General features: G+C 43.5%; 1 protein-coding gene across 1 annotated transcript in view; it reads left to right on the top strand.

The window, feature by feature from the left end:
* Nucleotides 1–6,470, top strand: part of plekhm3 (pleckstrin homology domain containing, family M, member 3) — a 39,906-nt gene extending 33,436 nt beyond the window's left edge. The window contains exons 7-8 of the mRNA XM_070976546.1: nt 1,174–1,331; nt 2,868–6,470. Of these exons, the coding sequence (XP_070832647.1) occupies nt 1,174–1,331; nt 2,868–3,030 (321 nt within the window). The 3' untranslated portion in view covers nt 3,031–6,470. The remainder of the gene's footprint in view (nt 1–1,173; nt 1,332–2,867) is intronic.
* Nucleotides 6,471–13,681: the final 7,211 nt, after the last annotated feature.

The following is a 13,681-nucleotide window of genomic DNA, read 5'->3' as shown; positions in this document are numbered from 1 at the left end:
CCAAGCGTTGCCATTAAAAGGCGTTCACCTCATTTACTGTCTTCCTCCTTCCTTCCCTCAGTTTCCTCTCCTTCCGTCTTGCCTCCAGGCCAAAGGGGATTCTCCTTTCTTGTACTCATTTTAAACAACTTTTAAAATACGGTTATCCTGTAAAAAGCATTCTTAACTGATCTCAAAACCTTCCAGGATGTCCTGCAGTTTCAGAATAACTTCAGATATTTTGCAGATGTTGCCTCAGATGAATCTGTTAGGGTTAGGTTAGGGTTAGGGTTGTTCACATCAGCTCTCCAAATTACCTTAAAGTATATCAAAAGTTGCCAGTGACCCTCGTTTTTACCCATATCTGGTATCTCTAAATCTGATTGCTGGATGCAGATGGCTTGCTTATTATAGATTTTGGCCACAGATGCTGCATGGGACATTTCCACTGGCAATGTTTCTTTTGATTAGCTTCTTTCTAGATTAATATCAAGCATTAATTATGTGCAGCTGAATGTCATTGATCACCATGTGCATGCTTTGACCCTGTCATGCACGCTTTACTACTTTTAATTACTTTGTAGCCACTGACTGTATCTCATTCTACCTGTTACTGTAAGATGGGGCAGATCATTTTGCAGCTGGAGGACCCATGTGGAGTTTAACCAGAGAGCTAATGTCGGTGTGAAGAAGAAGAAAAGAAAGAAATGTACTTTTATCACACATAGTTAGTTGCACACACGCCATGCTTCTGTGAAATAATTTTTTTTCTCTGCATTTATCCCATCCTCGGTCTGTCGATCCTCCGCGGCAGAGCAGGAGCGGTCGGCTGCCAGCTGCCAGCGCCGTCACCGTCACCATTGGTCAGGTGGTGATCTTCTTGCATGTTTTTAGTGGGGGTTATTAAGGAGGAAACATGGGGAGAACATGCAAACTCCACACAGAAAGGCCCCCTTTTTCCTTTTCCTTTTTCACCGAAGGCATGGTGGAGGACACGCCACCAGCGCCCACAGTGGGATTCGAACCGGCGACCTTCTAGCTGTTAGACGACAGTGTTACCACTTGTACCACCGTGCTACCAAAGACGTGATTACTGTGGTTTTCACACAGGCTGATCAAAATGTCACATTTGCATCAGCTGCTGTTGTCTCACCACGTCCTTTCTTCTGCTGCTCCTCTCTCCTCACCCTCCAGGTCATTGATGGAAAGCTGGCTCCCTTCCTGTCCAAGGTGATCAAGTTTGCCAGCTCCCATGTTTTCAGCTGCAGCTTGTGTCGAGAGAAAGGCTTCATATGTGAGCTCTGCCACAACGGACAGGTCATCTACCCCTTCCAGGAGAGTGCCACCAAGAGGTACACATCCTCCCATAACCTGTCTAGAAACTGACTTAAGCTTAACAAAATCTGGGCTAGTCATCAATTCTCAGTGTGACTGATATAAAAAGAGCTGCACACTGCACCGGAAGCTCTTTGTAGAGAGCGAATGCATTTTGATTGTTACTGACGTCATCAGAGGGCTGTTTGCGGCCTGATTGGTGGCTTCATCCAAAGTCTGAAAAAACATCCACCATTTTTGAACTTTGCTTCAGTGCTGTCAAGCCCTGCAGGTAGTTTTGATGTCTGTGTTTTAATATAGCTGTGTCCGAGATTTCTGCCTCCCCCAAGTAAAAAACAAGGTGAAACAAGGTGGAGGCGGACATCTGACAGACAGATATGTCAAAACCTGGACACGTAGAAACAAAATGTGTATTGATCTGACACAAAGCAGAGAGATGACGTGTGTGTGTGTGAGGGAGTGCTCCGTGTTTGGACAGCAGAGCTGAACCTGCTGCTTGCTAGTGCCACTTGCTGGCATGAGAGCTGTGTGTGTGTGCGCGTTTCTGTCTGTATCTGTGTGTGTGACATGGACAGTTAACACAGTTCAGAGTCCCATCACTGGAACTCAGAGTGACAGACAGCAGAGATAAGAGCTGATCAGGACCGATTCCTGGAAGACTCTGACTGTCACCCCTGACCCCAGAACAGCAGCGGAGGGAGCTACTGACACTGTCTGGACTATCACTCACACACGTACACACCTTGCTTGTCGAGCTGTGTTTTATGACTTGCGAAAGAAGTGTTAAGTGTTAACTGATAACAGCTGTGTCTACTGTACTTTCTGGAACTGAGCTGTAAAGATTCAGTGAGCTGAGCTGCACTGTTGACTTAGTCATGAAGACCCTGAGTGTACAGGAAATGAGCAATAAAGAAATTGTACTTGCTAGGTTAGTTGTTGGGGACACGGGGGCACAGATTAACTAAACCACTTCATGTGGAGGTCAAACTGGAGGTGAGCAGCGTTGGTAGCAGTCCCTCATTGTGCAGGAAAACTGTGCGCGCAGCTACAATATGAAGCGTAGGCCAGAGTTGAAGCAGGAGGGACTGTGAACTGATGGGGGTTCACAGCGAGCAGTGTGGGTCCTAACGTGACTGTTTACCTTTGTTTAACTTGCTCGCTAACAGCCTGCCTGATTGTCTGACCGCTCACGTTTCTGCGCCCATCGCAGTAATTTTTTTTTTTTAGCAATGTTGTTAGCTTGGTGAGTAAAATGTTATTACTACTGATAGAGACCTCCAAAAGAATTTCAATCTGTTCATCAAAACAGTTGTTTTTGGAGCTGAATGAAACATGCTTAAGCTCTGGAATCCAGCTGCAGTTCAAATGAGTCGTGCTAACTCCTGCATGGAGCGCAGACAGCAGTGTTGTTTAACAGCTAACATGGATGATACATTATTGTCAAATTAAAACAGATGTTTGGGAGCTCTGGAGGGTTTAGAAAGAACTACAACACACTCACACGACTAGAGAAACACGATGACCTACCTGTGTGCTCACCTCTGTGTGTCCAGGTGTGACGGCTGCGGCGCCGTATTCCACGCCGAGTGTCGACAGAAAGCTCAGCCGTGTCCTCGCTGCGTTCGGCGAGAGCTCCACCACAAGAGACCGTCCTCCTTCTGGTCACCTGACGACGACAGCCCTGGCTGCTTTCACCTGCCCTACCAAGACACCTGAGACACACACAGACGCACATGAGCAGGAAGAATCAGGGTGCTGCCAGGCCGCCATGCTGGACAGAGCATCTGTTTTTCTGATTTGTGTGTGACTTCTGGACAGACCGTGGGACAGAGGGCGAGCTCAGAGGTTTGTTTGTTTGTGTGTGTACCTGCTGACACACACCTGAGCAAAGCCGCCCTTTGTCCTAGTGTAAAGAGCAGGGAGACAACCAACAGAAGAACTGCTGCGCCAGGCTTTACAGACTCAACCACTTACATATTTTATAGTTGAACATCTCACATCAAAGACATCCTCCGCCATCTTCATCCCCTCACCACGTCACTCCCTTCACTTCTTATTCCAGGGGGTTTAACGTGTTGAATCACAGCTGATCAACTGGAGAAATTCAAACAAAGACTCCCACCTGTCATGCTTACATTTAGTCATGAAGCGATTAGTCAAGCAGAGAAAACTAATTAACAATTTTGGCACCCGATTAATCATTTATCGAAAAAGTCGAAGTGAAGGAAAAATGTGAAGATTTGCTGCTTTTCTTTTGGTTTTGGACCAAAATGAGGGGAACATGTGACGTGTTTTTTGTCCTTGTTTACCAACTAAATGACTAATTCAGACAAAACCATTAAATCTATGATTAAAAGAATCACTAGCTGCAGCAGAAGCATTTCAGTATGAACCTCTCGTACTGTCGCCTCGACAGGTGGCTGTAAATAGTTTGTAGTTTCCTTCTTTGCAGGGAAAAGCTGCTGTCTGCTTGGATTCATGTCAGTTACAGTCGAGGTCTAGACTCTGAAGCTGCTGTTTGATGGCAAAAGCCGAGATCCTTCAAATAAAATATGACTTTGTCCAGCTCAGACCGCTGAAGCTCATATAAACATCCGAAAAAAGGACATTTTGCATTTTGCACTCTGCATTGAATTTGCAACTACAGCACAATCCACTATTTCACTGTGTCTGCATGCTCACTGTGCTCCAAACACACCATTATATTTGCCATCATATGGCAAAATTCACCTGTGGCAAGTGACAAATCCAAGAATGCACTTCCTGTTTCGGCGTGAGCTTCAGGAGACTCGCAGGTCAATTTAGATGATCAAGAGATAAAAGCGGAAATAGGAGTGATCTGATTGGCTGCCTTGCCGGATGACGCTGCTTTGAACCAGGTTTTGTGAGGTGACCCTGTTAGCACTGAACTCTGCTGTAAGTGACTCAATCCAAAGTGACCACAGCTGCTGCCACTTGAGAAGAAACAATATACAGATGTTTTACAGTCATAGTCAAGTTTTCAGGGGGAGTGATTGGGATGTTTTACCAAATAATAATAAGAATAAGAATTGTAAGTGGTGGCTGTGATTGGAGGATAGGTATCCCTCCATCCTTTCTCTCATTCTTCTTTTCCCTGAAACTGACTCATTTAACTTGTAGATGTGGAATGAAAGCTGTTTTCCTGATTTCACTCATTTGATCAGTTATCTGATTTCCATCTGCGTGTCTGAGCACATTTCCCTCCGTCACTAACTGTAAAATAACAGGGGCAATAATATACTGGAACTTATTCTTTCATTGTTGCCTTTTCCCTCCTCTCTTCCTCTGTGATTCTACTTCCTGTTGTGCTTTATTCATGCAGAATCTATCAAACATGATAGCAGCTTTAGCTTTTAGTATCTCTATGCAACCTAGATGGCCTTTATAACCCACTGCTGTCGTGTGAAAAGGTCTGGAAACACTTCAGTTTTCATGTTCTGAACGCCGCTGCACCGGCTGTGTTTCCGTCCTGTTGTAAGTCAAATTTTACCGAAGTGTTGGAAAAAATGAAGTCAGTGTCCAGCATCAAATCAACAAGGAAAACAGAAAACAATTCGAGATGGTATGAAATTCTGTGATTTTTGTCAGAATCAGTTCATGTTTTTGCCTTGCTCTGGTTTGGTTTTATGATTTTGGTAAACATCCAAAACTATTGATGAGGCCAATTTAATATCAACAACAAGCTTGGAGAGAAAACAGGATTTTTGAGGCATCATATAGTCGAGAATTGCAGCTTTAAAAATTTGATATACCAGATTCTGTACCAACACGGATGGAAATGTAGCTGCTGTTTCTTCCCGCTTCAGCTTTTCTTTGAGAAACTTGAAGTCTCAGTGTATCCAGACTGAATTAATCTTGATTTCAGTATTAATTCCTCGCTCATCCGTCCACCCTCTCGCCTTCTTTCTGATTTTTTGAGCCATAGAAACATGAGAACTTTAAAGGGACTTCGTGTGCGAATATGCGGCTGTGATCAGCAGCTGACTGACGAACCTCGTGAATATGTATTTTTGAGACAAGCAGAGATCAGACTGGCAGTTATTCATGTTTAAGGAGCATGTAGGAGACTGTAGACTGATTCTAAATAACCTAGCGTAGTTTAACATATGGCAGGAAAAGTGCACTGATGTCAGCTGATTACATTTGTTTTGAAGCTCATACCTGCAGCCATGCCAGGTGATATTAAATGAAGTGTTTAAGTTATTGTTGATTGATTGTGCCTGCTGCATAAAAACCAGTGGAAAGGCTGTGAAGCCTTTGCTTAAAGTATTTTTTTTTTTTGATTGTTGTTGTTTTTTATTTCCTTTTTATTCATTCACTGTTTATTTATTTTGTTTTGTTTTGTTTTGTTTTGTTTTGTTTTGTTTTGTTTTGTTTTGTTTTGTTTTAAACCCTGCTGTTGTGTACTCCAGAGCTCAGCCGGATTCAGGGATCCTTGTTTAAATGTTGTCACACAGATTAGAGCTCAGCACAGACAGCAGAGGGTTGTTCCACCTGAACAGTTTGGGACAAATAGCTCCTGTTGCTACAGTATATTGTATATATACTAATTCGTGTGCGACCCCCTCCAGAAGAGGAACAGACCCTCATAGCTGCTGGGCTCTGCAGTTCACCTGGATGGAGGTGCAGCAGCTTGTGCATCTGATCACTTTAAAACTTGAATTCATTTCTTTGCTTGCTTGTTCATCTTGTCATTCATGTTTAGGTTCATGTTTGGTTTGGTACCGCCCATCCCGTGATTTTCCATGTGTAGCATAAATATGAAGTGTATGTTCTGTTGGCAGCTGTGTTTCAGATGATTTGTGAGTATGTTAGAGCAGGCGTGTGTATGTGTGTGTGTGAGGAAATGTTCTTTATGTTGCAGGCACATAAATCGTCGCAGTATGTTTTTACTTGACGTGTTTGGAGCAAAATATATTGTACAGTATTTAAGCAGAGTAACTGCACTGAAATGATTCTCTCTTTTGCACTTTTTAAGTTATTTTTTTAACCATTGTTTCTTTTCATCGCAGCCAAACTCTTATGCAATTACAGGAAGTTGAGTTTTTGATTTAATCAGCCCTTCCTCCTGTCTGGTTTTGTTCAGATTTGTCCGCTAGCCACTGATGCCAATAAAGACAAACTTCTTAATAGTGAGAGTGTTTGGATCCTGTGTGGAGAAATTTTCCTATTGTTTAACTGAGGACATTTGGTTTCCTTTAACCTCTGCTGCTTTTATATTTAAAGTGTATTGTGAATGTTTATTTTAAGTAATATAGTCATTAGGATAGGTACATGCAGTAGGTCTGCATTGGTGAGCAAACAGCACTAGCTACAAATGGAAGCAGTATATGGTATTTTGCCATATTTCATTAAACATAACAACACAGTCTTCATCAGGACATGTGCCTAGTTCTCCTGGAACTGTAGAAATGAGGTCAAAAATTAACTTTTAAGCTCAGTTTAAGCCCCAACGTGGACTGGAATGCTCAGAAAAATTTTGTTCTACAATCAGAAGTTCCAGCCCAGCTACTAATGGGCCAGCAGTGAGATTGCTTTGTCCACATGTATCATTCCTGTACAGAAGCAGGATAAATTTCTACCCAAAACAGAAAGAAATTTCTTACCTCAGTAATTCACTGTTAAAACTCCAGCTGCTGCTGTGTAGCACTCCCTGAACACCTCCTGCTTCATGTCGGTGAACCACGTCAACCAGCAACACCGAACCCACGTGAAGATTTGAATCCATCCATCCATCCATCCATTTTCTATACCACGTATCCCTTTCGGGGTTGCTGGAGCCTATCCCAGCCATCAACAGGCGAGAGGTGGGGTACACCCTGAACCGGTCGCCAGTCAATCGCAGGGCACAAACAAACAACCATTCACACACACACTCACACCTAGGGGCAGTCACTAATTAACCTAATGAGTATGTTTTTGGTCTGTGGGAGGAAGCCGGAGTGCCCAGAGAGAACCCACGCATGCACGGGAAGAACATGCAAACTTCGCACAGAAAGGCCCGACCTGGGAATCAAACTGGCAACCTTGTTGCTGTGAGGCACGCGCACTACCTGCTGCGCCACCGTGCAGCCCAAGATTTGAATCCTTGGCTTCATTTCCAGACCTGCAACAAAAGTCTGTCAGAATCACACTGTCATTGATGCACTCGCATGAAACGGTGTGACAGACGATGTGATGTGACTGAAACAGTCAGCCAGTCCAGACCGACGCATCTCCTAAACTGCTGAATGGATTCATCAGCGGGTCACACTTTCAGAGGATCATCGGTTTGTCCAACAGTTTGGTTTCTGAGAAAACTAACGAGCTTTGCAATCAAATTGTGTTTAGCAATAAAGGTTTTACAAAATGTTCCTGAGTCCATGTATTCATCTCCTTTATCCATTCATGTGTTCACAAAGTGATGAACCTCTCTCCATCCTTGCATGTGAACTACTGAGCCTTTCTTACCCAATCATGATACTATCACCTGTTACCGAAGAACCTGTTTACCTGTGCAATGTTCCAAACAGGTGTTTTTGGAACAAGGGACCCAAGGACTGTCTGAAAAATACACCTGAGGATAATCAGACCTGATCCAATCCAAAATGCAGTCAACCCGAACAGATGCAAACAGAGAGAAACGGTGGCAGCAGCATAATGCTCCTCCAGGTAACAAGCAGCCATACATGATGTTTTCTTCACAGTTTACACTCCAAGTCTGCCTCCAACAAAAAACTAAACAAAAACAAATCTCCTGATCAGAGCTGCTAGAGGGCCAGGATCCACTCAGGTATTAAACATTACACTGACATACTGACACAGACCCAAGATCAGCAGCCACAAAACAGGACCCTTCCAGACCCCATTAGATCAAATGTGCTTGGGATCTGGCCAAACTCAGGTCTCAGGTGGGATCTCGCTTACAAGGAACTGAGTGGTCCCTCGAAGACCTCCACCTGACTGACAAACCCAAGACATGGAGGAGGGGAAAGGTGGTGCAGCAATGTGGAACGGTTCCAAACAATCTCAACAACAGGTGCATTTACTCGCTGTTCTGGAGCTTTCGATTGTGGTGGAAAGTAACTAAGTAGATTTACTGCTTTCATTGGACAGCTGTAGTTACTTGGTACCTTTCAGACTTAACATAAAAAGTATTTGATAAATTTAAAAAAAACGATACAGTGTTAAAAATTAAACCAGTGGTTCCCAATTACAAAAAGTCAGTGTGTCATTAGGGCCCCTTTAACAAATCCTTTGTCCATCTGTCTGCTGAGGAAGCCTGTAGGTTATGAGTGAAAGCTCCAGAGCAGCTGCTAAATGGACTGTGTGCTGAGGCTGTTTGTGCACTAGTGGTTCCAAAGTGCAGAATGAGGTGACAAACGATGACGCGCTGGCTTGCGGCTGGTCGTCAGGTTATGAGCTCAACCTCAAGCTGAGCTGAGAAAAAAAACACAGATTCGTGTGAATGAAAGGTGCATGTAAACCTGCCCCAGTGAATATGCATATTGTCTCAGAGAGCAGGGAGCCCACAGGCTCAATCATTTGCCTGTGATGTATGTGGAGCAGCGGGCAAATCGAAGCTGAGTGTCGACCGCGCTTAATTGTCATCGCCAATTAGTGCATTGTGGGACGCCCACAATGGATCAACTGTAGCGAGTAGAACGAAGTCCTTTGTGCTTCTCCAATGGCCTGCGGGCCAGTCAAGACTCATTTAGGAGCTGAACAACGACGGAGCAGAAATGCCAACGAAAATGAAAACAAAAGACAGTTTAAGGAGAAAAAGAGGATGGAGGAAAGAAAAAGACAGGAGGAGGAGGAAGAGGAGGGGGGAGGTGGACAACGGTCACAGAGGAGTGAAGGACCGGGCCTCTTCTCTCCCAACATGAGGAGGGTGTATGCTCTGACACACACACACACACACACACACACACACACACACACACACACACACACACACACACACACACACACACACACGCAGTGCCCCCCTCCCCGACATTTAGTGAGCTGCTACACAAAAGCTGGCAGGGCCCCAGTGTTCCCAGTGACCTGGTTGTTCAGAGGCTTGTTTGGCCACGTCCAAGCTTTCAGCAGGTTTGAGCCGATGGTAAAGGCTAGATCCACTGTTTTCTTTCTACTCAAATCTTCATTAAAATCTGGTTTTCCATCATTGCAATTAAGCATCAAACACCTTCCTCACCAGGCTGAATCACAGCCCCACAGGGTCAGCGAAGCCTGCAGACGTACGACGACCTCAAAGAGACAGTCTGACGAGCCACCAACCAAACTCTGTGCAACTTTCTGACAATTCAAGAAAATCCTCAAATTCCATGTTTTACTTGTTCATTTAACTCTTTGGTTATCTTCTCTCTAAATCTCCTGCATGATGTCACTTTCAATTTCTTTTAATTTTGTCTGTTTGAATAGTCTTCATGTCATTAAACCCATAAAGACATCCTTTACCCAGAAAACGATCAGTGTCCTGAGTGGTAGCTAAGGCTCTGCTCATAGGACAATCTGTCATGTTTTTTTGTTCCAGAAAGAAAATTAATCGGTTATTCTAATTAATTATCAACAGAAAACGTATCTATTTTTAAACTTGATTAACCGTTTACCTCATTTATTAAGCACAGATACCAAATGTCCGTCAGACGTTGACGTTTTGTTTACATCAGTAATGAAGTCTTCAGTGACACAGTCCAGTTTTATTGTCAACATGTCGAGGGACATAAAATGACTCAATCGATGGACAGCATGGGGCCACATTATTTTCATGGAGAAACTGAATGCATTTAATAGAACTTATCATTGATGTCAATAGACTGCAGCTGCACCTTTGTTGGAAATAAAACTCAAAACAATAAACTCAAATCCAAATTGAACTGATTACAGTAAATGATTAAAGAGATTCAGTAAATTACAATTAAACATTTGTCACTGTGTTATCAACTGAGAGAGAGAGAGAGAGAGAGAGAGAGAGAGAGTGTGTGTGTGTGTGTGTGTGTGTGTGCAGCAGGACACAGGCTTTGTGCAGACACCTGTATCAGCCCACAGGGAGGAGAAATAAAACCACAGAGGAACAGATGTTGTTTCAAAAAGGCTTTGACATTGAGCAACTCTAATATCTGTGGACTGAAGCAGACAGGAGTTTAGTTTTCTCGCTGATGAACGACTCAGTGCTTCAAACGACATGCTACGGTTAAAGTGCACATATACATCCACAAAACTAACGCAAATCAAATGACTAAAATTAGACTAAAACTAAACCAGGTGCCAAAATGAACACTGAGCCGATGTCAAATCTGAATGCTTTGAATTGAGCAAGAGTCTTCATTAGGATGAGGAAGGCTGGGCTACTTTTTCTTGAAAAAGTTAAATAGTCTCACCTTTAACTCTTGTTGTCAAACAGGATGTGAACTGTGAACTCTGGCGTGAAAGCCCAATGACGGCCACGGCCTGGATCACCTTTCACCTTGATGTAAGGGGTCCCTGAAAAGGTTATTGTGTCCTTCAGTGTTGTGGAGCTTTGGAAAACACAAGAAGTGGCACATTAACAGTCAGATACTCTCGGACTTGTGTCCCATCATTGATAAAAAAAAATGCTGATAAAGTCTGTTCAAAGCAGTTTTATCTATTTTGAATGCATCTAAATCTACAACATAAAAAGAAAGACATCCCTTTATTAGTCACAAGTCATACAGAGTTACAGGGGAAACTGCACACGCCATGCAATTGTGAAATTCTTTTCTCCACATTTAACCCATCCTGGCAAGTCCTTCCTCCGCGGCAGACCAGGAGCAGTGGGCTGCCAGCCGACAGCGGGGCCCGGGGACCCAGTTCATTTTTGTCACCACTGGTGAGGTGGTGATCTCCTTGCATGTATTTAAGGTTTTTTTTATTTTTATTTTTATTTTTTTTAAGGAGGATACCCCAGGTGAACATGCAAACTCCTCACAGAAAGGCCCCTTTTTCCTCGAGCAGCAGGCACCGAAGGCATGGTGGAGGACACGCCCCCGGCGCCCACAGCGGGATCGAACCCGGGACCTTCCAGCTGTGAGGCGACAGTGTTTTACCACCGTGCCACCAGTTGTATCACAAAACAATGAGTAGGAGAAACTTAAAGTGCTCCCATTCGCTATCAATCACAGGTGTGTCACTTTCCTGTATTTTTCCAAGCGTGGAACGCTGGTTTACACTGTTTTAATGTGTTTTCCCTCATATTAGCTTGCAGATCCTAAATAGAGCTGCACGTAAGCACAGATTGATGTAAAAAGGTCGAGCAACACAACAGTAACGTAACTCAACAAAAGCAGACGTGACGTTTGTTCAGTGACGGATCGCCTCACTCAAACAAGCTCCAAGTCTCTGCATGTTGATTTTCATGCAGTGCTGACATGAAAAGTGGCTGCCTGGAAGGGTGAGAACAGTCAGAACAGTTTACATCACTTGTGAGTGAATAGCCAAAAGGTGTGTTCAGAGCGAACACAAAGGGAGGTTTAGAGGCAGCAAGATTACATCAAGTCAACAGAGAGTCCAGTGTAGGTGCGAGCAGACGTGTCTGCCTGCGTTCCCTCTCTCACTGTCAAATATCAAACAAAGGCAGAAGAAAACAGATGTGCATTTGCTGAAGGAGGTGCAAATTTAGCCAAAGACAGGACAATGCTGAAGTGATGGGGTGCTCTGTTAAAGCAGAGGTTCTCAATCTGTTCAGTTCCCATTTCAGATCCCAGATTCTGCAAATGACTCCTGCAAGTTTTGCATGAATTTGATAACACGGCTCTTGTGAGCATTGAAAATCTGTCCACATGGAGTACGCTTCAGGTAGGTTCTTTAAACATTCGATGTGATGGCGAGAGCTTCAAAGACATCTGGTATGTCATTTTTGTCCTTAATCGTTGTAGGCATAGAGTGTTAATTCTGATACATTGTCAATGCAAACTAGTAAACAGTATATAGGTATAGAAGTGTGTGTGTGTGTGTTTATCTCAGGGTTACCCGATCAGTGTGAGATGCAGGTCACGTCTCCTTGTGTTCTCGCTTTAGACATAGTCAAACAGGCCTGGCACCTGGGAAAATCACAAGTAATCACGTGTGTGCGCGTGTGTGTGTGTGTGTGTGTGTGTGTGTGTGTGTGTGTGTGTGTGTGTGTGTGTGTGTGTGTGTGTGTGTGTGTGTGTGTGTGTGTGTGTATGCATGAGAGATTGATGCATGGACACATGAAGGTAAATCAGACCAGAAAGATTTGCCTTGGCTGATATGTTGTGCACACACACAAACACACCCTTTGAGACCTTTGTCCCTCATAGAGCGTTGTGACCTTTGTCCAGTGTTGGATATCTCTCTCTCTCTCTCTCTCTCTCTCTGTGTGTGTGTGCAGACAGAGTCATGAGATCAGTTATTGAGTGCCACAGATTTTTTCAGTTATTTTGATACATCAATCAGCCGTTCGACTTGGCAGCAATGAGGTGACAGAAAGATGACAGCTTGCTATGACTGTGCATGGTTTAATGTCTGGTGTGTGTGTTGCAGTAAATGTGTCAGTCCATCATGTCCTGTTGTCATGAACAATGACAGCATTGTTAGTGAGAGCAACGAAACAATCAATGAGCAAAGAATGTCCACAAAATGAAAAAGAAACCAAAAGTGAAAAACAGCCTGCAGTTATGAGAATAACACCACGAATTCATGTGATGTTAACAATAATGTGAACCATTTAAAATGCACAGAATATACCTGTCACTATCAAAAACTTACAAGCAATATGTGTGTGTGTGTGTGTGTGTGTGTGTGTGTGTGTGTGTGTGTGTGTGTGTGTGTGTGTGTGTGTGTGTGTGTGGTCGTGGTATCTGTCAGTGGGTGGAGGGACCTTATCCATCATCTGATACCTTCAAGCTCTCCTGCTGAACTCCTACCACCTAATGCAGGAAGTCATAAATACAACTCACTGATGCGTTCAGGTGCTCTTGGTGGGAGACGGTCAAAACACGGACTGTGAAGTAGTTTTACGGACGCTGCCTTTGGGGCTATAAAATATACTATAACTATATACTGTAAGTGAAAAACTAGTGTTAAAACAAATGATTGATTTACCAGTTAGCCCATGTGCAGAAAACTGAATGGCCCTGACTAACTGTTTAAGCCACATACTAAAAACCTGTTAATGTAACATAATATAGAAACTTAAAATGGAAGTACTCAAGTACAAGTACTTCACAATTGTACCTTCAAAATGCAAGAGTAAACGCACTTTCCTGCAGAAGTACAAGGACACCTGAAATAACTAAATCACAACAGTGGGGCATTAAGGACCAGTGTATTTTATACTACTGCACTGAAATTACAGTTCAACTTTTAATTCTAATTG

Source organism: Chaetodon trifascialis, chromosome 12, assembly GCF_039877785.1.
Source record: "Chaetodon trifascialis isolate fChaTrf1 chromosome 12, fChaTrf1.hap1, whole genome shotgun sequence".
Lineage (NCBI taxonomy): Eukaryota > Metazoa > Chordata > Actinopteri > Chaetodontiformes > Chaetodontidae > Chaetodon > Chaetodon trifascialis.
The sequence above is the reverse complement of the archived record's forward strand: the minus strand, read 5'-3'. Positions and strand labels throughout refer to the sequence as shown.